The sequence below is a fragment of the Nothoprocta perdicaria genome, unplaced genomic scaffold (assembly GCF_003342845.1).
Source record: "Nothoprocta perdicaria isolate Ctin4 unplaced genomic scaffold, notPer1 scaffold_29, whole genome shotgun sequence".
Classification (NCBI taxonomy): domain Eukaryota; kingdom Metazoa; phylum Chordata; class Aves; order Tinamiformes; family Tinamidae; genus Nothoprocta; species Nothoprocta perdicaria.
Window position 1 is genome coordinate 547,254 of NW_020455521.1, and position 25,171 is coordinate 572,424.

At 36.4% G+C, this 25,171-nt stretch overlaps 1 protein-coding gene across 2 annotated transcripts in view; it reads right to left on the bottom strand.

Annotated features, from left to right (window-relative positions):
• Positions 1 to 886: 886 nt before the first annotated feature.
• The window catches only part of TLL1 (tolloid like 1), a 115,900-nt gene continuing 91,615 nt past the window's right edge, over positions 887 to 25,171 (bottom strand). For both annotated transcript variants that reach the window (XM_026041670.1, XM_026041671.1), the window contains exons 14-22: positions 22,645 to 22,840; positions 20,989 to 21,114; positions 18,776 to 18,936; positions 15,725 to 15,905; positions 10,256 to 10,381; positions 8,930 to 9,057; positions 6,438 to 6,651; positions 1,839 to 2,089; positions 887 to 1,054 (exon numbers count right to left, since the gene is read on the bottom strand). In XM_026041670.1, the coding sequence (XP_025897455.1) occupies positions 920 to 1,054; positions 1,839 to 2,089; positions 6,438 to 6,651; positions 8,930 to 9,057; positions 10,256 to 10,381; positions 15,725 to 15,905; positions 18,776 to 18,936; positions 20,989 to 21,114; positions 22,645 to 22,840 (1,518 nt within the window). In that variant the 3' untranslated portion in view covers positions 887 to 919. The remainder of the gene's footprint in view (positions 1,055 to 1,838; positions 2,090 to 6,437; positions 6,652 to 8,929; positions 9,058 to 10,255; positions 10,382 to 15,724; positions 15,906 to 18,775; positions 18,937 to 20,988; positions 21,115 to 22,644; positions 22,841 to 25,171) is intronic.

Consider the following 25,171-nt stretch of genomic DNA (forward strand, 5'->3'; position numbering starts at 1 on the left):
CAAAGAAATAAAGCTTTGTAGCGGTTCCAAAATTACTGCTGAAAACAAAATCAGTAGAGGAGTTTCAAATGCTTCTTGATTGTTCCTCATGAATACAGGTTTTTATCTCAGTCTCTTTCTTCGTTCAGTGCAAAATAAGAGCACATCATCTAGACAGCTTACTTAATCAGTAAACCTAATATTTTCAGATGCTTACATTATTTAAATTTAGAGTCTTCAGCTAATGATGACCGATGTAACAGTTCAGACTTAACTGTTAGTAAAACAAAATGCTCTAAAATCATTTATGTTTCAGAATACTATTTTCCAGTTTTAAAACACTGATAAACCTGACATGACAGATGAATCCATAAAAAATACAGAACAGTGTAGGAAGACCGTCCCACTTCATATCTTCTTACATGTCTTTGCACACACTGCATCCAAGATACAAAATCAAAGCAACCAGAATGAAATATAAAGATAGTATTTTGAGTGTGTGACCTGAAAGAGCCTTTTTTTTTTTTTTTTTCTCTCTCCTAGACACCATACAATTGCCAGAAGGAAGAACAGTCTGCAGGGTCATTTCCCTTGAATTTAAATTTAACTGATTGAATCCGCACACATCCATGACAAGTGTCAAGCCATGAACAAAAGCTTCTATATTCTCCCTGGAAGCATGCAAAGTCCTTTCACAAGCTTTGCAGAGACAGTCATGTATGGAGTTTGCACACTGTCATCCTATCTATTCCACTGGGATAGGTAAGCTTTTTCTCATCCCCCACCTCTAAGTCATCCTTCCAACCAGACTCATAAAACTAATAATTTCAGTTTAAAAAAAAAAGAAAAAAGAAAAAAAAAGGCATGCCTTCCTCATTTCTGCTGTGCGTTCTGCATTCTTTCTTCCTCATTCTCACTTTCTGGCATAGAGGTTCTTGTGCTATTTTTTGGTGTGCAAGCTATCTGGATATTTTATACTTCTGTATCGTATATGAAATCCTTTCTTGTTGATTGTATCATCAGTATGAAAGTGGAGTAAAATGGCTTCTCCCGCTGAATAAATTTCCTCTGGTGGCTAAAATAAACAAATAAACAGATAAATGAAAGATCTGCCCACACTGGTGTCTATTCATCTCACTAATTCAAGTTGCTTCTGGCTACTTCTTTSCTTTTATACGTGGCTCCGCACTTCCACTGGCTCTCATACACTGCTGCCTGTAACTAAGAGAACACTTCTACTTGTTCAACTTTAACGGCAGGCTTGCACTGTTGGCTTTCTGCAAGATAATGCAGACTAGAAGGACAATGAGAATGTACCCATTTCCATCCCAGCAATGTCCGTATTACCTTTACATAATAGATATTTAATATTATACCCTGTCTTTGATGTGAGCTAGAGCAAGATGAAGGCACTTTCCAAAACAAATTTTTAGGACTCTCAGCAAGTTACAACTGGAATTCCTCAGTTGGAGTTCAGCTTAAATCATCAAGCTTGAATTTTTATCTGCTGACCAAAGTGTTGAACTAATTCATTGTAACTTTTAACTTTTCTTTAAATCCCCAATCACTCTTCAAGCTCTTTAAGCTCTTGGCCTGTTCTGACCTTGCAGAATTTAAATAAATGTTGCATAATACTTTCTCAATCTGTTTTAAGTTTTCCAGTTTGTTTTGGATTTCTCTTTCATTGCTATTTATGAGATAAAGAAAAGCTAAACTTCTGTCTTTTTAGTCCTCCTAGTCCAGATCTCACTGAYAGTGCTCCTTAAGAGCACTCRAACAGACTTTTTTTTTTCTTTTTTARTTTTTAACATTAATTAGAGAAGAAAAAAGGTAAGTAGTTTTAGCACCTGATTACTTACCCCAGACCCACAAAACCGACCAAGTCTCATAGCTGACTTATCATGACCATCAAAGAGCTCCACGTAGTCATAACCACAGTCYGCCTCCTCTTCAACCTCAAAGGTCTGGAAGGACAACTCCACTCGAGCGCCGCGCTCTGCCACCAGCAGCCAGTCACAGTCCGCCTGAACCGGGTAGTTGTTGTCACCAAACTGAGCATGAGAGTACAGATCTTTGGGCTTAGCTTCAGCTTTCAGTCGGCCACCGCACTCTGGAGAAAGAGAGAAAGAACAGAGACTAAGAATCTTGTTCAGTGCAAATGAGCCTTTTCTTTCTTTCTGTAGATTCCTGGCCTGCTTCAGGCTAAGTGGATTTTTCCTTTGTAAAATGACCAAAGACTGTACTGGGAAGCAGTGAGAAAACACAAGGCTGAAAGTTATCCATCTTTTAAGAGGCTTTAGACAATATCTTGGACTTCTAAATAGAGACTGGAAATTCTGAGTTTTCCTACATACATCCTTTTTTTATAACTTCAAAGACTTGAACATATATCTGTGATTCTGTGATATTTTATAAATGATTTTCCTGTAAAAGACAGAGAGGCAACTCCARTGTTGTAAGGTAAATAATTCAAAGGACAGGGAATTCTTCAGAGACAGATCTTAGGTCAGCAAGGCAAATACTGCAGGTAGGGCATCCACCCACATTTCAGGGGCTCCAGCCTTTGCACATGGGTGACYCACAGCATTTGTTTGAGCACATGGAGGAGGATGCAACTATCAGGAGCACTCGCAGCAGCCCGGTGTTTTACAGGATCATCCACGTTGCAGTCCACGCCACGTGCAGAGACACAGCTCGACACCAGGCGCTGCTGCTGAGGCTGCCAATGCTTTTGCTGCATCTCTCATGGGCACAAATAGGTATTTCCCTGCAAAAGTTCGGAGCTGGAAGAAAGTTGCTGCTACCAGCAAGTGCCATGCTCCTGAGGGAAGTCCCAAAGATGAGATTGATGCCCTATGCCAACTCAATGCTTCCAGTATAAATCTCTACTTGTACTCATCAGGACAATGCATTGCTTGATAGCTTCTGCCATTTGCTCCAAAAGCTCATAATTTAAATAGGAAGAGTCATACTGTACAGTCCAAGATACTGTTCTTTAGCCAGTTTGCTCAAGATCAGAAACTACTGTTTTTCTGTTCTAAAATTTTCAGTACTTAACCTTTATTTGTATTCCATTCCAAATTTTCAGTGATCTCAGCTTTTACAGCAACTAAAAAGTATAACTGCTCTGCATCTGCCAATTAAAAGCACTACTTCAAGGGAGATGGAAAATTATATTCAAAAGAGAAAAAGAATCATTTCTTATGGCTTCCAGAAGACAGGTAGAGACTTACTTTCTTTTTCAACTATGCATATTTCATCAGAAATAGCATAATTTAGCTTTGGCCTTCCTTTCTCATTAAGCATAAGTTACCTCTTTCAGTAGCTGATAAAAAGATCAAAAACAAATGATCTTTAACCAAAAGCTGACATTCACAAGTTTTTACACTATTTTTATGAATGACTTTTAAAAGTTATCTACATTTTGATAAAATGCACATTGATTATTTTATCATAATCTGAAACAAATTACAGAACTCRTATGCTTCTAAATTTGGGCAAAGAGAGAATCTGAATAACAACGCAGCGGTGCTGACTCCACCTGCACTATGTGTGACAAACTGCAATGTTACATTGCACAGAGTAATTTTCAAGTAGAAATTGGTGACTATAGTGAGCAAAACCATATTTTTGAAAAAAATGTTAATAGGAAATAAAGGAAAATAAACAGAAAACAAATTATGTAAGTGGAGTAATGCACGACCTGTTGCTCAGTCTGAAGTTTTAAAGTTTTCTTTTAGAGGAACAGATATGAGCACATGATAAAATTGGGATTCTTCACACAAATTTATTCCTCATTGTTACACTAATTTACTGTTTTTATTTCCTTTTTATTCTTTTCTGTTCTTTTTGTACTTTGGACTGCAATGTTGCCAGCATTAAAAAAAATCCTCCCTGCTTCAGACACGAAACATCTGCTAAAGGTGAAAATGTTTAACAAACTTCCACATGGTTTCCCTGTGTTTGCTGCAATTTATGCAAGCTTAAAGAAATGATGCAGCCACACTAGCAGATACAGAAATTTTAAGCTTGTATGGCAATTGCCCTTCTTCCTCTTCCCTTTTTCAAAGAGATACAGCAGGTAGGATAGGACTCACAGTGGATGTGCAGCCTTCTGCAGCAGCAGTTGAAGCTGGGCACAAAGAGATAGTTTCAAGGGAAGCAGATGCCCATGTTCAGGCATCTGTATCACTCCCTGAACAACATTTTAAAATATTCTGTTGGAAGCATTTATATAAATTCCTTCTAAATGGACCATGACTTATCTGATAGGGAAAATATAACAGAAACACTTTCCAGAAGTACGCTGCACTTTAAAAATAGCAGTTTATAGGTTTTGCTTTTTTCCAGGAAAGCCTTCCTAAGTACTACATTTTTGAAACTTTATTAGTCCTTTGCTACTGCATTTTTTTTTCCTGTGGCCTGAAATGCTCAATCCATTCAAATTTGGGATTTCTGAAGTTAGGATGTTAAGCCAAAAAGYGTCTCATAAGAGCAATCAACATCAGCAGTAGGACCTACTTGAAAAAGAGGTCATTAAATCAGAAAGATGATGATTCAGCAGACAAAATAGATTCCCTGATTCATATATAAACTAATAYATAAAACAGGATTAAAAAGCAATCCTTCCATCGCTTACTGTCTATTATTCGTTGGAGAAAATAGGAATACACAGTACAGCACTGAACACTTGTCAGACATCTATTCCTTAGCATGTTTGTTCACAAGCACACGGGTAAGATTCCTGCTGAGTGATGGTGTTTAGCTCGAGACAACAGGACAAGGCAGCAAATTCTGTGCCGTCTCTTTCAAGTCGTGCTTCGCAGTGCCTCTCCCAGTACATGCTTGTAGTTAACTTAATGAATGCTTTGTGCAAAAACAGCTCACATAAATAAATATCCAATTTTAAAGGGGCAAGCTTTTATATTTTTTGAGCATTCTTAAAAACYGGACAGATTTTAGACTTCAGCTTTTCTCAGAAATGCACCATTATATATGCTCAAAAAGTTTTTGCAGTTTTATATGCTTTAATTGTAAAGAAGCATATAGGAGGCAAATTCCAGCAAGCTGGAAGTAGTTAGAGTTTGGGAATATAAATTTGAAAGTGAGAAAAGAAATAAAATAAAATAAAATAAAAATAAATACAACACCTCTTCCCCAAAAGATTTCTGACCCTATTTACCTCATTATAATAAATACATAAGTTTCTATTACCATTCTTATCTAGCAAAGCATGCCATGCCATACCCTGCCATGGCAGGGGAAGGAAATGTAGTGCAATTTTTGTTGAACRAGATCTTCAAGAAAAATAATTTGAATGACTGGTTAAAAAAAAAAACAGAGAGAGAGAGAATGACACTTTTTACTTGCCAGACTGCAGACACAAGGAACAAAAAAATGTTCAAATTCTGTTGCCTACTGTTTTTTTTCTCTGAAAGGACAACTAAATTAATGAAGTTTTAGAACTGTTCTTAAAGCGGAAGGAAGAAAAAAGTGTGTTATGTTAATGTATGAGGACTTGTTAGCTGAGTATTACAGCTCAACATGTTGAATACTGGGGATAATATGAAACGGTACGAATACGAAGAGGTACGAATATAAAAAGTGGTCATAATCAGTTTGCATCTCTCCTCTAACAACTTCTACCTGATAGGAATACCTAGCATACTAGAAGATGTAGTTATAAATCCATCAGAACCATCTTTTTTTCCAATATGTTGCCAGAATAAAAATGGATTGGAGAATGCAAAGATATATTATAGCTGAAAATGCAAAAAGAAAAACTCTCCAGAGGAGGTTCACAGATAGAGCACTAGGGGTCACTATGCACCAAACAACCTCAGGAAAATGTCCCAAGAAATGCATTAATGCAACTACATAACACTATTTAAAATATCCGTGTTTTCCACAACACACAAAATTAAATGGAAAAAAAAATGAAGATTATATTTTTAAGGGGTTAAGAAAGTCTTCAGCATTATTTTTCTTATTCTGTTTTGATTTGTCTTTTCTTTTCAGCTCTACAAGAAAGTGATAGCTGTTTACATAAGGCCCAGACCTCTGTTTAGGTTAGAACAGGCAAGAAACATCACATACCCCAGGAAARCATTGCTTTTACAGTATTGAATCTGCTATTAACTAATAGCATGAATTCTAAGAATTTTGTTTGATAGTGCCTATGTCATAGTCTTTTATTGGCTCTCGTTTCAAAGTCCTAAATTAAAATTACCATAAAGCCAAGTCTGAGAGTGAACAAGGGAGCAAGAGGATGAGCAGAAGGGAGAGAAAAGCATGCTTAAGTTCTAGAGAATATTTTCTCCAATCTCCAACTTTTCCMACTGTTTTTAAGGCACTTTGTTAACATTTAGTTGCAACATAGAGTTGTCCAATAAATCATGCCAGTTCCTTCTAAAGAAGGAAGGGGAAATTATTAGTAAACCACATCCTGATTTTCTGACCTGTAGAGTGTGTTGCCTGGAAACCTTTTCTCTGAACCGATGCATCAGAGATAAATCGAAGGAACATTTTATTTCCAGTAGCAATAAGAGGATCCGGTAACTTATTGCCACATAGGCGTCCCAGAATTGGTGATTTTTCAGTTTCTCCATCAAACACTTCCAAGTGGTCATAAGCACATTCTTGATGCTGTTCTATCTCAAATTCATTAAAGGTCTGGGGAGGAAAAAAAAAAAAAAAAGAGAGAGAGAGAGAAATTCAATATATTATTAGATTTATTCAATATATTATTATATTTTTTTTTTGTATTTGTATTAGAATCTTTATTGTATTTGTAAGTGGTTTTTTTTTAAATAGTATAGGATCTTTCATATGACAGATTAGTGTCCATAACTTAATAGCCATTCTGGAATACTATTCTCTTGCTATTGAAATTGTACAGATAATTTGCATGCTTATTCCACATACATTCAAACAAACCAGAAAGCAGGAAGTGTATTTGTTCCTCAGAGAGCAGAGGCCTTGAAAGGTTCATGAAAAATAATGCCCTTCTCTTGGTATTTGTCTCATACCAAGTAATCTAAAATTCAAGGTAAAACTCAGATTCTGCTTAAAGCAATAAAAAGATCATAACACGTGAAGAATAAATCTTCTAAATAAATAGCTACTCACTTGAGTTTCAATAGAAAAATCAAAGATATTAAAAAAACAATATTTAAAAGGAAAAACTGTCAAATAGTGAAGATATATCATAATTCTACATATTCTATCTGGTACACCAAAGCAGACTTAACCTACTGAATCACTTGTGGGATGCAACCAGTATGAAATGTGATAGCATTTTACTAACCGTTGACCTAGAGGATATATGAACAACGAACATACAAACCTCTTTGCCAGAAGGGCCAGAATAGCACTTTCTGCTTGTGAAAACTGGACAGTTATGTGATACAATGACTGTAGGTTCATTGCCTGAGAAAATTTGGATTTTATGTTAAAGGAAGGAAACTGGGGAGGCAGTAAGAACAGCTATGCAGCAGTTCCTCATGCTGCTTTTAAATTGCAGGCAGCTCTCTTATTTTTATGATGCCAAGTACGTGTTGTCATTTATAACCAAATAAAATCTGATGGATTAAAAATCCAAAAAGTTGAGAAACTAACTGTAAGYGAGTTAAGTTAAATATAGAATTGAGTCAAGCCAATTCTATTAGAATCAACAGGAGTAATAGATACAGTCCAACTATAGGACTTAGCTTTCTTTTAAAGGAAAATTATTTTAGTATTTTTCACTTCCAATTGTTACAAAAAAGTCAATCTCACCGTATGACAGACCTATTAGTCTTAAGAGCTCAATTATCACTGGAATTCCTAGATCTAGAAGAGCAACGTTATCTTGATAAATGGTGCATGCTGTATTAGGTCTCACTAGAAGAGAAGAAACTTCAAAATACATTGTGAATCTAACAATTGCTTCTAGGAGTTATAAATAGAACCAAAGGATATTCTAAAACGAAATGTAAATTTTAATATTAGATCTTTTAAAAGGCCCAAACAAGTCGACTTTTAAAAGACAATCTCCCAGSAGCAGACTATGAGCAGACTTGAAAGCAATTCACCTCATCTTTGCTTAAACTTGAACATAATAATGGAGTTGCTACTTTCTCTATACTGCTAAATGTTTACTGGTAAGCTTTAGTATGATAAAATCACACATCATCTTCCTGGAACAAAGACTTCTGAAAATCTCGCCCAACTTAAATACAATCCCCGTTTGGATGGCCTCATTGGCAGGAAGGCTCTTCAGGAGTGTTACATGTAGCTTYGTCCAGCCTTTCCTATCTCTAGAGCTCTATGTAGATATGCTGATGGCACTTACAGATAGCTGCTGCATGGGATATTTAAGTCTCTCTTATAAACATCTGTCTCATTAGTTTATGAAAATCTCTCCCCCGCTCTCTGTGCTACATGTATTTTCAAAGCCATCTTTATCTACACATTTCATTTAGAAACTCCTAAGTGCCTATCCATTTTTTCATAGGCTTAATTACACAGAATGCTTAACTTTATGCTTTTCAGGAAGGGACTTCAATGATTATCAGTGCGAGAGCAATTGCAAGAAAAGATTAGTTTCTGTACACCAACCTCCCCACAAAATGAAGCAGTCTCACAATTCCTGTGCCTTTGTCAGCKTGAAGAGATCAATTCTCTCCTTGTTTAACTGGGTCAAGTAAACTGTGAGCAGTAAGCATAAATTTTGTTTGAAAGTCCAAGAAAAAATATTTATATACAGTGAAAGTATTTTATTAGTATTATTAATACAGTGATTTGCTGCACCAGACAGAATTTGAAGATCTTTGAAGTTATGAAATTGACTCTACAAGCTTTCACAGAAAAGGGGATTTCAGATTCTAAGTCATGTAGGTATTTTTGAATACTTAGGMAAAGAGTGGGTTTGAGTGAAGAAAAAGGAAAAGGGCGGGTGGCAGAACCTTACCAGTTTGACTCTCTGCCCCGGGGTGGCACTAATCTCCCACGTGCACTCTTTTCTGCTGGGATACTTGTCTGGCCAGTTGGGGCTTGTGATGATCCCATTAGGGCTATGGATCCTCTGCTCACACTCAGCTGTGCCAATTACAACAGAATTGATTAGTCCAGGAATCTCCATTCAGAGGGAGCCAGAAAAGTACACTTATATATATATATATATATATTTTTAATATATAAAGTACACTTTATATATATATATATATTTTTAAACCAAGGATCCCCTTTATGGAAAGGATCCTTATGAAGATAGCTAGGCATCCACTTCAGTGTGCACCATCAACTAATCTAGCACAATTATTAACTGACTGTCCCAAAATGTATGCCATTGTTTACAATACATTGCCCTCCTTTGAAAATAGGTAAAACAAAATAATATTAATAAAGTATTAAAACACAATCAAAGTTTGCTATTCCTTCTGTTTTACTTTCCAACAAGTATGAAAATACACAAGAGAAATCTTGGCAATCCAATTTCAATAAGCATTTTAAAACATATTAAAGCATTTTATTTCATGTCTTCCCACTAAAACCCATATTGCGGCTACAGAGCAATTACTGCAGCCTGATTACTGTAGTCTGATTACTAAACCATAGTGTCTGGACATACATTAAACTGGAAAATGGTTAAGACGATCTACCGAGAACAACTTAGTCATTCCCTTCCCATTGCATCATAACTGAATCACCAGAAGTTCCTCTCTATTAATAAATAATACAACTAAAATATAAGAAAGGCAGGAAGTAAAAATCTGTTTCACCCGCTCCTACATTTAAATTTTTAACTCAAGTACTTTATAGGCATCAGAGAATTATTCAACAGGAATCTTCTAGGGGAGGAAAATATGATTTCAACTTTAGTGACAACACAAGTGAGTCAGCAAGGACATATCCTTACCAGCAAATTACCCCTAGGCTTGAACACAGCCTGGAGAAATTATATTAGCTAACATGATATTGCATACTTCATCTGCAGATAGTCTAAACTCTGCTTCAAGCACCAGGGGCTAGTGCTCTCTTGGAGCCAAGAACAATTGCTGCAAATAGGAAGAAGGGACTTGAACGTGGACTGTTGGGTATGTCTGCCCAAATATACCCAGAAAGCGGTCTCAAAGGTAGATGCTGTTTCAGTCTGCCCATTGGGAGACACACTCCTACAGTGGGAGCTAATGGCAATATTATCAGTCTTCCTCACAGAAAAATCTAGCCCTGTGTTTAATAATGTATCAGATAACAGATAGCAGATACCACAGCTTTGGATTTTACAATTAATTACCTTCCTTGCAGTCGTGCTTGTTCTCGTGCAAGACGAACCCATTGCGGCACTGACAGACGTAGCTGCCCACGGTGTTGATGCACTCGTGCTGGCAGCCACCGTTGTCCTTCGAACACTCATCCTTGTCTAAGAGACACACAAACAGGGACATGTGAGCATCGCAGGCAGCAAGAGTGTGTGCCACCAAAAAGAGAAAGGGTTGTAGCAGTGTCCATCTAGAAAAGGATCAACTAAGGCACAGTCCCCTCAGCATGACAGTTTTATAGTACCCTAGTTGCATCCATCCATTGCTCAGCCTGCAACCTTGCACCATGGCACAAATATTCTATTCCATGGCAAGATGTGGGAGATTATTTATTTATTTAAGGAGAGAGGAACACTAGAAAAACAATCTGGGAAAAAAAAAAAAAAAAAAGAGGAGGTAAGAGTTATCAGTGTTTACTCTTTCAAGTAGGCTTGCTGGTAAAGATTTCATAAATAACTCCTTCCTAGTTTTATCTCAGTAAACAAAAGGAGCTTAATTTATGGAGAGAGTATTCCAACTTTATGTATAGTCCACAATTTAATGGTCATATATTAAAAGGAACATTTAGGCCAAACAAGGTTTCAAGCTCTGCACATAAAAGATCTAAGAAAAGAATGATTTAACAATCACTTTTCCAATAAGTTGATTTCTTTTTCCTAGCAGAGTAACAACATGCTTTACTTTTAGTGAATCTGGACATTAAAAGCTGAGAGGCAAATATTTCATTGAAAAACATATAAAAGAAACTGGCATTAATTACTTCAGATCTACAATACAGCATGCAGTTCTGTTTATTAACATAAAATCCTTTAAAAGAGCTTTTAGTGTGTTAGAARGAAAGTCAGGAGTAGGGGAGGAAATATGACCTGCATTAAACAGATATAAATTCATTGCATGGAGAAAAGCCAAACTAGATTAACAAGCTGTCATTTTAGCAAGAGGCCTCAGCTGCCACCCTTCTATGTCATTCAGCTGTTGTCATTTTGGGTAAGGCTGGTCTATTCTACCAGTTTTACTGGTAGAATACCCCTGGCATGTAAACACACATCTATATGTATATACATATATGCATATGTGTACACACATCCATACAAATCCAGACATATATACATATATGTCTAAACCCACACATTGGAAAAAAAGTGTGTCTTATTAACTTGCCATTTTAATAAGCAAAAGAAAGAGAAGAGAAAAAAAAAAGAAATTATAGTCATCCTAGTGTTCTAATTGTTGCAGTGCTGGAATGCAGAGCACACATCTCCTTCAATCGCATGAATCTTGGAATGCCAAGTGCTATCTCCCAAGAATGCAGCATGCAAAAACCAGGCTTTAGGGAGCAAAGTAAGAATTTCTATAGGTTACAAGCAAGCCTGAATAATTTAAGTCTCTGATTGTTGTGTTACTTGTGCATTTTTCTCCCTGCCTTTGTTGAGTCTATTCCAGAACATGACACAGGTACTCTGCACWGCAATCACATGCACATCAATGCTCCATTCACCAAAACGTTTGGGACATTTGTTCACTRACTTGCAGGTCTTTCAGTAAAAATCAGCTTGTACTTGTAAGACAGGATGATGGCATGCACTTGCAGAAAAATCCTGCAAGCCAAACCCAAGCACCCACTGCAATTTTTGTGTGCTGTCAATCTCAAATCTGTTGGCATTGCAAGTGCTTGGAAGTGCTCCATGGATGCAAAGACATCTGAAGGCTAAGAAACTCAGAAATTCATGTCAGAAAGCACATGTAACTCCTAGAATCATCCAAAGGCTTATGTTAGTTATTGCTGTGATAATGAAAGCAGCATAAAAGCTCTGCAGTGTACTATTTATGCATTTGGAAATACAAGTCTAAAGCTGAGGTAGTAAATCTATTTAATTTCAAACAAAAGTTTTAATGCCTTATCTTTACAAAAGCAAGCACTACCATAAATTTCAGGTTGCAAGTGAAGACTAGTAACAAGCAAATGAGAAATTATATGCAGTATGAACAAAGCTCTTCAATATTTCCCCTCCTAAACATTAGTTTGCAGTTTTCTAATAAATAACAAAGTAAATGGAAGGCAAGCTCAAAATGCATTCAGGTTGGACATTCCAGTACAGTTTACATATACAAATGCTAAATAACAGCGCTCTCCATTTTCACCTTCTYGGCTGTGTGAAAATAGAGAAACGTACTCTGAAGATGTTTGCATTCTGTAAAATAACCTCTTAAAAGACTAGTGGATAGACAGAGACCTGCATTCAATCTCTTCAAGATAAAATTTAAATATAGCAGAGGACAGAAGGTAGAAGGAAAAAGCTTTGAAACATCCTTAAATGCCGACAATTACTCGTACAAGGTTAATCAAGGATGCAACTGTTGAACAAGCCTTCCTCACACTTCGTAAGTCAGAACAGACTTTCTGTCAACTCGGTTGCCCAGTTTCAAAATTCATGAAAAAACAATTAGTCCATATTAGTTACAGAAACAAATGTTTTGCCATGTAAAAACAAAGCCATTTGTTACTCTGACAGATGGAAATGAGTCTCTCGGGTTTGAATGGATACTTTCTTTTCTAATTTCAGTAGTCAGAACATGGAAAGATCCATTCTGAACAAACTGTTAGATTTTAACCGTTCGGAGTACAAATGGTCGTACCTCTGAGACCCTCAGAGGCCACCAGTCTGTCAACAATACGTACTCGGCCTGAAGGGACCTGTATCAAGTCCTTGCAAGATTCAAAAACAAAAATTTTCTCTTTGCAGGCAGCTTTCTTGTCTGTAGGAAAAAAAATGTACCAGGATGGCACCAGAGATGAGTTTGTGCTCCAACAAAAATCTGCTCAAGGCTAGAAATATTTTAATGTTCTCTTTTTAACTGCTCAAAGAATCATCACCCCAGAAGTGTCCCAACACAATCCATCTCCACATTACATCATAACATCATGTCTCTTCTGAACAACCATGCAAAGAAACACATTTATTTAACACACAAAAATAATTCTAAAGTTTGTAACAAATGGAAGCAGTCTAATGACATGTTGCTACTGGCTAATCATCTATAAGACCTATTAAAACAAATGATTAGAGTTTGTCATTTGTTTTTTTAAAAACATTACAAAGAGCAAGAGAGAGAAAAGTATGAGAAAGAACAAAACATTCTTTTAGAAGCTTTCAGTTTAGAAGCTTAAAACTCAATTCCAAAAAGTTTTAACAGAGCAATTAAAAAAAAAAAACTGATAATTGCTCACTGATAGTTGATCACTGTTCAGCTGACCATGTGTTCTTTTATTTATTTTTTTTTTTTATCAGTTCCTGAAAGCTAAACAGCACATGGTGAAGGCTCAACTCCACTTGTCCTTCTACACYGATGGACAAATAGCACACTAGGTTCATATTAAAATGAGCTTAGCCCTACATTTATGTTTTCTAATAGCAAGGAGATTTGTGACTGATGARCTATTCAGAGCTAATGATCTCTTTTTTTAATGCACTTTAAGATCAAAAGTTTGATCTGGTGGTGWCAAGCACCACAAAATTTTTGTTTTGATGAGGAAATGCTGTCAAAAAGGAAAAGCCAGATAGTATAGAAGAAAAGAATCTGCTAAAAACATTAACAACTAGAAGAGAAACCAGAAAGAAAGTAAAAAGCAAAGTAACTGAACTCATATCAGATGAGATTGTGACAAAAATTATTTTCACCTAGGAGAAGAAAAATTTTAAAAAGAACATTTCACTTAGAAATGAGGAAGAGAAGTGAGGTAGTTTTTCTGCAGAATTGCAGCCCAGCCCACTGGGCTCCATGAATTATAGTCAAGCCATCGTCCAGTATGCAGAATTGGCCTGATTTCTTCCCAGAACTTGTTCATAATAGTAATAGATCGTTTAAAYAATCACTAAAAGATCAAAGAAAATCAGAAACTTCATTTCCACGTTTCCATGATATTTTTTGAAATGGAACATTTTGATAGTTACACTTGTTAAAAAATATATTATGTGACAATTCCTTCCAGCATTACTAAGCCTACATGAAGTCATGAGCTATGTAAGCGTTTTTAAGAGGAAGCTCAACAGCTGTATGCATATAGTTATTTACTGTAAATACTCAACAAACCTCAAAAGCTTCTTGCTAATTTAAAATGTCATTTTACAAGTAAAATAAAACTTGTACAAGTTAAAGGCATCACTATATATAAAAAAACAGATTTAAAATACTATGAGCAAGGAAATCTTTTTTTTTTGTGGGGAGAAAGAGGAAAGAAAGAGGGAAACTTTAGAGATAAATGTTAATTGCTTTGCATGAGGTAAATTATCTACWTTCATCTCTTATCTATTTTTAAATAATACAACAAGAAAAAAATTGCAAGTTGCAAATCTTCAAATTGCTTGTCCTGACATTCTCCCCACTTTCTAAGCAGTATTAAATTACTGATTCATGTTACTTTACTTTGTCAGCCAATTAATCAGTTAAGCTTTCTAATGAAACAGCATTTTCATTTTTCMTTTGATAACAAAACATATAAGCAAATGAGCACTAATAACAATGCATAGTAATACATTTTGCTACATGCTAAACATAATTGAGGTTCTCACAACTCAGATTTTTGATTGCTATCAGGAAACAGGGCAACATTCAAATCCCAAATGCTTCTGAATGGCTTTGTGGGAGGGTTGGTTGGTTGACACAAGATAACCTACCTACGTGCATATGTGAGCATAAATACAAAAGAAAAACACCCACTAAAATTCCACTAGTAACCACAGAGATTATTATAATCTAGTCTCAGAGAGTAATTGCAAAAACCATTATCTTACAAGTATTTCCTTGCATTTTCAGCTTTTTTTTTGTGCTTAACTTCAATGGTACCTCTCCGCAGAGGATATACACTGCTGTAGATCTGATCTGCCTCAGAGAGATTGCACTTATAATTAAACATATACACAGGTTTTTACAGGAGCAAGGTCTTAGGCTCTTTCCCTCTGCAAAGCATTAAGAGCAGCAAAGTTTGGCAAGAACAATCCTATAATGCTAAACAAATGTTATAGTAGAATGTAGTAATTCATATCTAATGTAATATATTAAGCAACCCGAGTGAAAAAAGCACATGTGTACAGAGCATGTAGTTCATGTCATATTACAACTGAGTTTTGAAAAAAACARGAACAAAACTTGGGACAAAAAGAAGCCTAATAGAAATTTACAAATGCTAATAAATTTACTTTTTTTTTTTTTACCCCCATTTCTCAAAACATATTTGCCTCTGCTGTTGTTTAAAAACATACATATGTCCCATATGCTTTCTGCTCAACTAGGCATTTCAATTCAGAATTGTATTTTAAGAGTGGCTTATGCTTTTATAAATGAAACAAGGTTAAAGCTACAAGAAAGTCTGCAAGAGAAAAGGTCATTCACTTTCCTGAGCAGGACACAGGCACCTACAGGTAAACACGAGTAATTCTCTATACCTGAAAAGAAGTGAGCCTTGAAGCCTTTTTTCGACACAGTGTTGTCAGATCTGAACTCAATTCGCATGTTGTTGTACTGGGAGGTGATCACTTCAGGCACTTCTGTACCGCAGAATTTACCGTGTAGTTTGGAATCAGAAGAAAGGCCACTACGAACCTCCACATAGTCATACTTGCAAACCTGAGAAAAATCATTCACAAATGCAAGAATTTGATTAGCATATGCTACTTATTATGCTGTTAATGGTATTTTCTTCTCTTTCTCCTGAGCCCCTGAAAACACTGTAAACACTTAAAAATGCTCACTGACTCTGTGTAAGCCTATTTTAAGCTCACTAAAGCATAGCCATACAAAGTATATTAAGGTTCAAAAGTAGATAATAAAAAAGACTTTCAAAAGTATATAAAGTTTATCATCCTTAATAAGTCATCAATTTAAGCTAAAAAGTAAAAGTTCCAAAGACATTGGATTAATACCTGAAAACATTTACCGTGAAGAATTTTACTCATCTTGACATTATAACACAAGTATCCAGCACATATAAATACTTCACGTTTGCACCTTTAGCTTAAACAAAATGTATTATTTTTCATTTAGAAACCTACAACTGAGGCTTTTACTATAATGAAAGACATACATTTACTTATGAATATATACACTTGCATGTTTAAAATAGCCATATCTTTAACAATAGCACAGTTATAATTAGGAGGGCCAAAGCATATGATTTGCATTAAAAGGTTAAAAATAAAATGAAGTAACAYAATGTAACAGAAAAGCCTTATGCAAGGCCACTACCATGATAATACTTCCATTTTATAATCCCTCCGACAACATAAAGCCATCTACCCACAAAACTTCTAAGCTTCTTAGGCTCAACTATCAATCATTTAATCAAAAATGTCCCAGTTGTCTTCAATTAATAGCTTAAGAAAAAACAGTGGCTGGGAGGATTCATACAGAGCTTAGATTTTCCATTAAATCTAACTTATATTTTAAAAATCACAGTATTTATAGTCATAAAAGAAATGTCAGGGAGCTGGAAGGGAACAACCAATATAAAAGGATATTTTGGCATTTGTTGCTCCCTGTATGAATTATTAAATTACCTTCCGTGTTTTTTTCTTTTTTAGGATATAATACAATYTATCTGAAGATTAAATTTTTACCATTACTGGTGTTGTTTTATACTCTGCAGAACTGGGAAGTGGCAATTCATTGAAACTAAATCCATATAATACAAAAATAATATRTTTTTTATAAAATTTGAATTGTTTTCACATGCTGATTTATATTACTTTAAAGATAACTGCATTTTAAGTTATTTTCAAGCATAATTTCCAATAAATTTAATAAATACCAATATTCATTTCAGTAATACACCAAGGGTAATTTTTGACTTTTCTATAGGTTAAGATTAGTAAAAAAGTATTATTTGAGATAGAGTTTTGTAGAGCTTTTTCCTACAACATGATATAAAACAAAACTCTAAGTATATTAAAACTGTAATATTGGGTAACACATTTCAGCTATCTGTAAATATACCTCAAAGTTTTGAAAAATACTTATTAATCTAGCTACTAAACGGAGCTCCTACAATAAAAGATATTCACAACATTTGCTACGTGTACACAGATGCACTTCATGCCTGCATTTTCAGACTGTTTCCAATATCATCTATATATTTCTTCTWATTTTCATGAGTACCTTTCTTAGCAGTAACATTTAATAATATAAAACTGAAGACTCAGGAACACAGGACACAGAAATTGTTCTATAGCTAAATCAGAATCTTATATTCTGAAAAGTACATCTTCATTTTTTTRTGTGTGTTTTTTGTTTGTTTGTTTTTATCTGCTGAAGTTACGTATTGCATGACCTTAGAATTCTTCCTTACATCTCAGAGGCCTACTTGCAAATCTGGCTTACAAGCTAAGAAAGTGCAGTTTTATAATTTAGTCTAATAATTCAGTTTCAATTTTGTGGATTTTTTTAAACGATTTTATGGTTTAATATCTGTGAAAGATTTTGCAATTCTCGCAAGCAATTTAACAGGACATGACTGTAATGTATTACAAATCATTACAAGCAAGCTAGAAGGACTTCAGGGCACAGTGAATAGTAATTAATATTTGAATTAATAATTAATAATATATATACACACACACATACAATAATTTTATATAATATTGGCATGCATTTGATGAAGCCCTGCGGCTGTGTTGTTTTTATTTATAYACTCCAACTTTCACCACTCCAGGTCCCATGCTCAGAACAGAGCACATCCTCAGATCAAATATGTTCCTACCAATTTATTTAGCTGGAAATAATGTCATTGGAACGGAGTTCTTAATGAGCTGCAGAGAAAGCTCAGGCCCCGTTTTGGGAGCTAGCGCATAACCTGCTCCCCATGGAGACTGGGGCAGAGGCACCGTGGGGTGCAGGCTTTGGCGTTCTGTGCTATGCAACAGTTTTTAAACGTGCATATAAGCAGCCACTGAGACATGCTCCAAATGGATTCATTTTCAGAAAAATGCCATTTTTCATTTCCTGATGTCATTCCACTGTGCCTTATTTCTGGTACTGCTCTAAATATGCCTTTGYCTTTTTAAATATTCACTCTTGAGATGCTTGTGATTTAAATGCTCCTTCACCGCTAACCAAATCTTTTATGTATTCTTTGTAGCCCTATTCTTTAAATATGATTTGGGTCTTCCAGATTTTCTTCTCTTGAATTCTTTCCAGTATGTCTCCGTCAATTTGTTCTGTTTTGCTTTGTTGATGAAAAAAAAGTCAGCTGAGACTCAGCAGACAACATTTCTTTCAAATTTTGTGCAATGCACATACATTTAGATGACACGTATAAAAGAGAGCTATTCACTCCATTTTTATTTTGAAAGAATCCAGAAACAGTCCCAAAATGAAAACAAGAATTTCTATGGAAATTGTCAGTGAACAGATAGCAAGGGCTATTAGACAACATTTTTGAATACGCATGTAAGTGCTTAATGTACAACAGACTGTAAAGCTCTTTGCCCATGGTTACTTACTTCATTCCCTTCTAACTCAAAAAACTCAAACTTCATTGAAATTCGGTATTGCGTTGGAGCAACCACCTGCCACACACAGTTTTTGTTTGGAGGATACTCTTTGGGCCACCCTGGTGTGGTTATAGTCCCATTTAGCTTTGTCAGAAGTCCTCCGCAAGCAGCTGTAAAATCAACAGGGAGAGCTTTATTCCTGTACTGAAATGGTATTTTACTATAAACAGAAACACACTGAGGAGCACCAGTTCTCCCATTACTTATATTGCTGTAATACCCAAACAGACTAATCAGCATCTTGCTTTATCGTGCTTGGTGCGAGCAAAAAGGAGGAGAAGGCCCCTCTCCCAAACAGCCTGCAGCTTCGTGGACAGAGATAAGTTTCAGGACTGCACAGGACGTTATCGCATCCATTCTTTTCCCTTCTCCCCAGGGACTCTGGTTATTCTCCAGCAACTTTCCCCACGCAAGTCCCCTGACCTCAGTGCCTGCCCAAGGGCCTTGACCACCCCACGTTCTGGCAGACAGACTACTTTAGATGCACTTCTCATTTTCCCAGCTCCTTTGCTTGGATATTGATCCAGAATCAGCTCTGTCTGCCTCAGCTCATACTGTTATGCCTCCCCATAGCCACTAGAGAGGGTCACTTCTCTGGCATTCAGTCACAATTATTTTTACTGAAATATAGATGCTCAAATAATAGAGAAAATGTACATTCAACATAACTTTGGGAATAGGTCTTTGCTATACATTAGAACAATAGTGCACTTTGTGTATGAATGCACTTCAGAGAGCAAAGGACAAACATTAATCTTTTGCACCTGGGTAGAGAAAAAAATCTTCTTGCACAGGGGGTAGGTGATGAGAAAGTAATGAGATTTGCAGGGATGCTCAGTGACACTCAGCTCCATTTATACCATTATGGTACTGTGACAGCAGTGGAAATCTTCCACAAATCTCTTCATAAAGAGCTGGAAGCAGAGCCACCMCCTTCTTCAATCTATTAAAGCTGAATGCTTATTTGAACATAACTAAAAACTGGCTATTTGAGATAATACTGGGGAACATTGCTATTGGAAGTTCTGAAACATTGCTGTTGGTAATACTGAAAAACTGTTAAGGCCTTTTCCTCTATAATGCTGCATCAAGGAAGATTTGAGTCAGCTAAGCATGAAGAAATTTCCAGTATGTGCCAACACTGCAATGACTTATGGAGAGGAGTTTTTGAGTTAGAGGCTTTGACTCTGGCTCTATGCGTGAAATAAAACAGCTAAGCCACCTCTCAGACTCCCAAACCACAACTTGGCTGTAAGGCCTTCTGTGACAACAGAATCTTGGGAATCCAAGTCAGTATCTGCATTGAGTACTATATCACATGGGACAGCACAGGATTTGTGCTCTGTATGTTCTTAGAATGACTCCTCCCTTTGCCAGAGCCTCTTTTCTGTCTGAGTCCTGGGAGCTTTGGGGAGGCACAGGGAAGAGTCTTCTGAAGGGCTTCTGATCTTCCCTAATATTCTGACTCATAGCATCCGGCAGACTAAGCCAAATTCCTTACATAAACTTGGGCTGATGATCAAAGGACCTACCTCTGCCTGATGGCCCCTATTAGATTAGCCTCATTTTCTGCACTCTGCCTTCTACGCAGACATCTAACACAACACACTTTTTGTAACACGTTGCTTTTTCAATGTGCTTGCTCTTAAAGTTGAGGGAGCCAGAGGAATAAAGGGCTTGTTGAGAGATGCAGTCTATGACATCAAAAATTTCCGATCACCTGTACCTCGCCTCCATCCCCTTTTCTCCTCCCCAACAAAAATCAAACAAACAAAAACAACCCTGCAAAGAAACATGGCAGAAATATCCCAAATTGTCAAAACCATGACTGTAAAGCCAGAGATTTGGAGATTAAAAAAAGTCAATAACCTCTCAAGAACCCCATACTACAGAATACAGTAATAGCAATTCACTTTTCAAATTCCACTTACTATGAAATACAATCAGATGAACTGAGCTAAGAGTAATTTGTGCTATCCCTGAATTTACTGTTTAGGAAATAAAACTCAAACCATTATTGCTATGTAATGATGAAGAGCTTTTGCTTCTTTCCTTCGATACGAAATATGCAGGGCATGCAAAAGTCTATGAGAGGTGCCTTGTTTCATGGAGGCCATAACATTCTGAGCTTTAGGATAATGCAAACTGACAAGGTACTGTACCTTCACAGCTCTTTTTGTCAGGACCAAGTTCATAGCCAGGATCACAGGCGCACTGGTAACTGCCCAGAGTATTCACACAGCGCTGCTCACAACCACCATTGTCAGGTTTGGCACATTCATCTTCCTCTGCCAAGACAGCGAAGAAGGCAAAAATAAGTTCAAAAATTAGCTTCCCCAGCTGCAAATGCTGAATCAATATTAACCCTGCAAGCTGTACGCATGCAGGGTTAAGGTGTGCTACAAACCACAGTGGTTGCTGACTAGAGCATTTTCAAATGCTAAGGAGATCTGCAATGGAGAAAATAAGACTTATGTTTTTTTTTTTTTTTTTTTAAACAGAAAAACCTACTGACAGCTGCAGACCTAATTTATAAGCACTCTGTTGCCAAAATACAATAATTTAGGCAGCAGCAATCTAAAGGTTGTATAAAGTACTGAAAGAAAGATTGAAAATCCACAGTGGGGTCACTTGAAGGGCACTTCATCTCCTACAGAATCAATTTGTGCATTATCCTGAATTCATACTCAAAAACGGATTAACAGAATCCYCAAATCCCAGGTTTTCATTCTACTGATATTAAAGTGAACAAGATGCAACAGGGATGGGGGAGGGAAAGGAATAATTTATTTTCTCCACTAGCTATGAAGTACGCCCATGAGATTCATTGTTGAAATATGCCTAAAATGTTTAAACTTACTTCCTTGCACCAGAAACAGTAATTTCTTAAGAATAAAACAGTGCTCTTACTATTGCATGTGCGGCCTTCAAGGTTTTAATTTGGCCATAACAAGAAGTGATGATTTGAGTGAGAAAATGCCTGACAATTAGGGCGAGGCGGACCTTAGCTCGTGGCTCCAAGGGAGCCAGTGGGTTCCTGGGGTCACCTGCACGTCAAGGACAATGCAAGGGCCACACCGCTGCCACCGGCCGTGACCACGCAGCAGGCGGGACAGGGGGGAATTAAACACTCCTCAAGGAGCTACTGCTGCCGATGTGCTCACAGATAACGTGACACACGCTCTTGCAATCTACTTCCTCTCCAGAACAGGCAGAGCCTGGAGGAAGACTATGGTGAACATAAGATTAGTCACTATATGATTTCTCAACTGTGTGGTTTTTTTTTTTTTTTTTTTTAATCTTGATCATTGAAAACAAATGGATAACGAGCTGAATTCAGCCGAGTGATTAGAAAAGCATGACCAATTTTACATGTAGGCAAAAAGAAAAGAAAAAATCTTAATAGCAAAGACCTGTTGTGATTACACTATTTCATTCTATGTTTGATGAAATAACAGACCCAGAAAGCATTTTGTGAGATCAGCTCTGTTTCAGAAGCGAGTCAAAATTAAACTGATTGTGTAAATCTCAGAAGAGCAGGAAAAAGCATTAAATATGAGACCTCATTGAACGTCCCTTTCCTGGACGCATATCACAAGGAAGTTGAAACAAGTCCACCCTTTTGATTTGATAAAATTACATATTAATTTTATCAAATCAATTATGTTAATGCTATAGTTAAAATATATTGAAGATAGTACAAGATTGATTTTTGCAAAATGAGAACATTAAAAATATTTTTAATCTATTATAATTCTTCTACTATAGGACCAAATGATAAGCAGATCCCAACTCCCAAAATGTGTTTTATCATTTACCTTTAAAAAAGTTAGCAGCAAACCCTGCTTTATTAACTGTTCCATCAGAAACAAACTTCATCCACAGGGTATTAGAGGTAGATCTAATGTCTTCAGGCTTGTCATAGCCACAAAAGTGCCCAATCAAAGGACTGTTTTCATTTGTTCCATCTCGAATTTCCAAGTAGTCATATGCACAGTTGTCATGTCTTTCAATCTGTTTAAAAAAAGAAGTATTTTGAAGTGTTTTGTTTAAACTTGACCATTCATTAATTTCGAATATCAGTTAGYTGACAAACAGAACAGAAATTTTTGGAAGTTCTCCTCTGTTCAGGGGCGGTACACCTGAAGGGTGGGAAAAAAAAAAAGGATGTATCGCTGGACTGATTTTAATCACACTTGTATTTTTAGGAGAGAAAAGCTTTCTGAGATGCTTACACATGATATTAGAGTAACTGGAAGAAAGCAACTGCAAAATACAAGCTCAATTCTAAACTTCCCAATATTCTACCTGAATTCAGAAAAGGAATTCAAGTCCTTTTTTCTCAAATACAGCCTAGCATACAAGATTAAGGTTCACCAACAAATCGGGTTAGAAATATTAATCGGTTTTAAAATAATTAAAAAGCTTAAATTTGATTGTATGCACAAGATTTTTAGACAGCATTAACTTGTATTGTTTCAGACAATGATTAATTCTATTTATTTTTCTTTTTTTTTTTATTTCAGTAGAGGGGAAAAGTTTGCATCTATCACTGATGCTGCAGGGTAACTATAAATACTAGCAGTGCATTAAGAATTTGGGGCATCTGAGAAGTTAGAGATGATCCAAATGATCCAAACCTATTTCTAAAATTATCATCTGTTAAGCAGCGACCAGAAGATGAAAAGGGATGTTATCTTTTCTCTCCCACAGCTGACATGGCAGGTTTCTTTGCAAGATTCCMGATTTCAGGTGTCTTCTGCCTTTCTGGGTCAACGAGTGAATCTTTGCATATTGTCAGAACAACTTACTGAAAGCAGAACAACTGAAAACCTGCATCTCATCTAAATGTGCTCCTAGACGACAGCCAAGCACAGATGAGCACATGCACACATTTCTAATTGTGCTAGCAAGTCTTATGCCATCTTTCTAAGAGCATTTGAAGTGGCAGTTGGAGCAGGAATTTTAAAAAAGGAGAGAGCACAGCAGTCCGATGATGATCCTATCCAGGCCCCAGATACAATTATGTAATTATGTCTGATTTTACAGAGAGAGAATCTTTCCCAACAGAATTAAAAACCTTTTTATTTACATCATTTTAGTGCAAAATTATTTCATGTTCCTTAAGTAACATGGCATTTTCTCTATAAAAGAATCAACCAAACCCAAGCATGCAAAATAAATCCTTTACGAAAACTGTTTTCACGTGGCTGAATCATGGAGTAGGTTTGATTTCGTGATGGGCGAAAGGGTTTCAGAAGGCTCAAATTCAGTATGACACACCTTAATTGTGTTAAAATAAAATGTCAAAATCAGACCCAACCCCATAAAACTCACATCTTGTCCCTGAACAGAACTTTTCTTGTACAGAAACTGCACAGTTAGTGCCATGGGCTGCTGACACTGTGCCCTGCTTGTGTATTATGACCAAGACTAAGCTCAGCAGCCACTACAGACTAAGCAGCTTTTATTTAGCAYGTTAGGATTTCTGCTTCTTTTATGTAAGAGGGAAAACTTGGGGGAAGGGCTGTTAGAATTTGTTTCATTTTAATGCCAACAAAACATGACAGTCAAATTCTTTCTGTTTTCTCTCCATCTTTCCTATTCTTCAAGTACTTCTATACACAGTTTTATCTGTACAGATAAATGGCACTATTTGCCATATCTGACAAATTATTTATTTATCTGTACAGATAAATGGCTCTAGTCCAGGGCTAGGGAAATGAACAAGACAAGACAGGGGATGCAAGCCACCTATTACTGACTTCATCAGCAGTTGCACGTTTTGGCACCTGTGRTCAGGCACGTATCCACCTGAGCACTGATAAATCCTGGGCACTCTGGCACTGCTACCAGATTTTCTTTAACCTAAGGAGTAAATTTTAAATATGTAACATTGCATTTTGATCTGAAGGGAACCAACCTACTCTTGTTATCTCAGTAGAGACAGCACTGCACTCAAAGAARGGAGCTGATCCAACAACCAGCAGCAGCAATGAAGGAATTGTGTATTTGCCTAGTGCAAGTTAGTGGACATTTCCCAACTCAAAATTTTAAATTTTACATTTGTTTTTTCAATTCTTCTCAGGTTCAATAGGTCACTGTGGAAGCTATTACTTTTTAAAGGTTAACTGCAGCTCTAAGAGGCACATAATCCAATTCCCATTGAAATGAAATGCTAGCTCCTTTTCCAAGAACCATCATTTATTTCTCCAGAAGACAGATAAGAATCTATTTTGGATGATGGTAACTTGCTAAACTTTCAAAGACTTTAAAAATAAACCAACTTAGGAAGTGCTATTGATTTTCAATAAAACAATTGTCCTGGAGAGCAGGGGAGGTGCC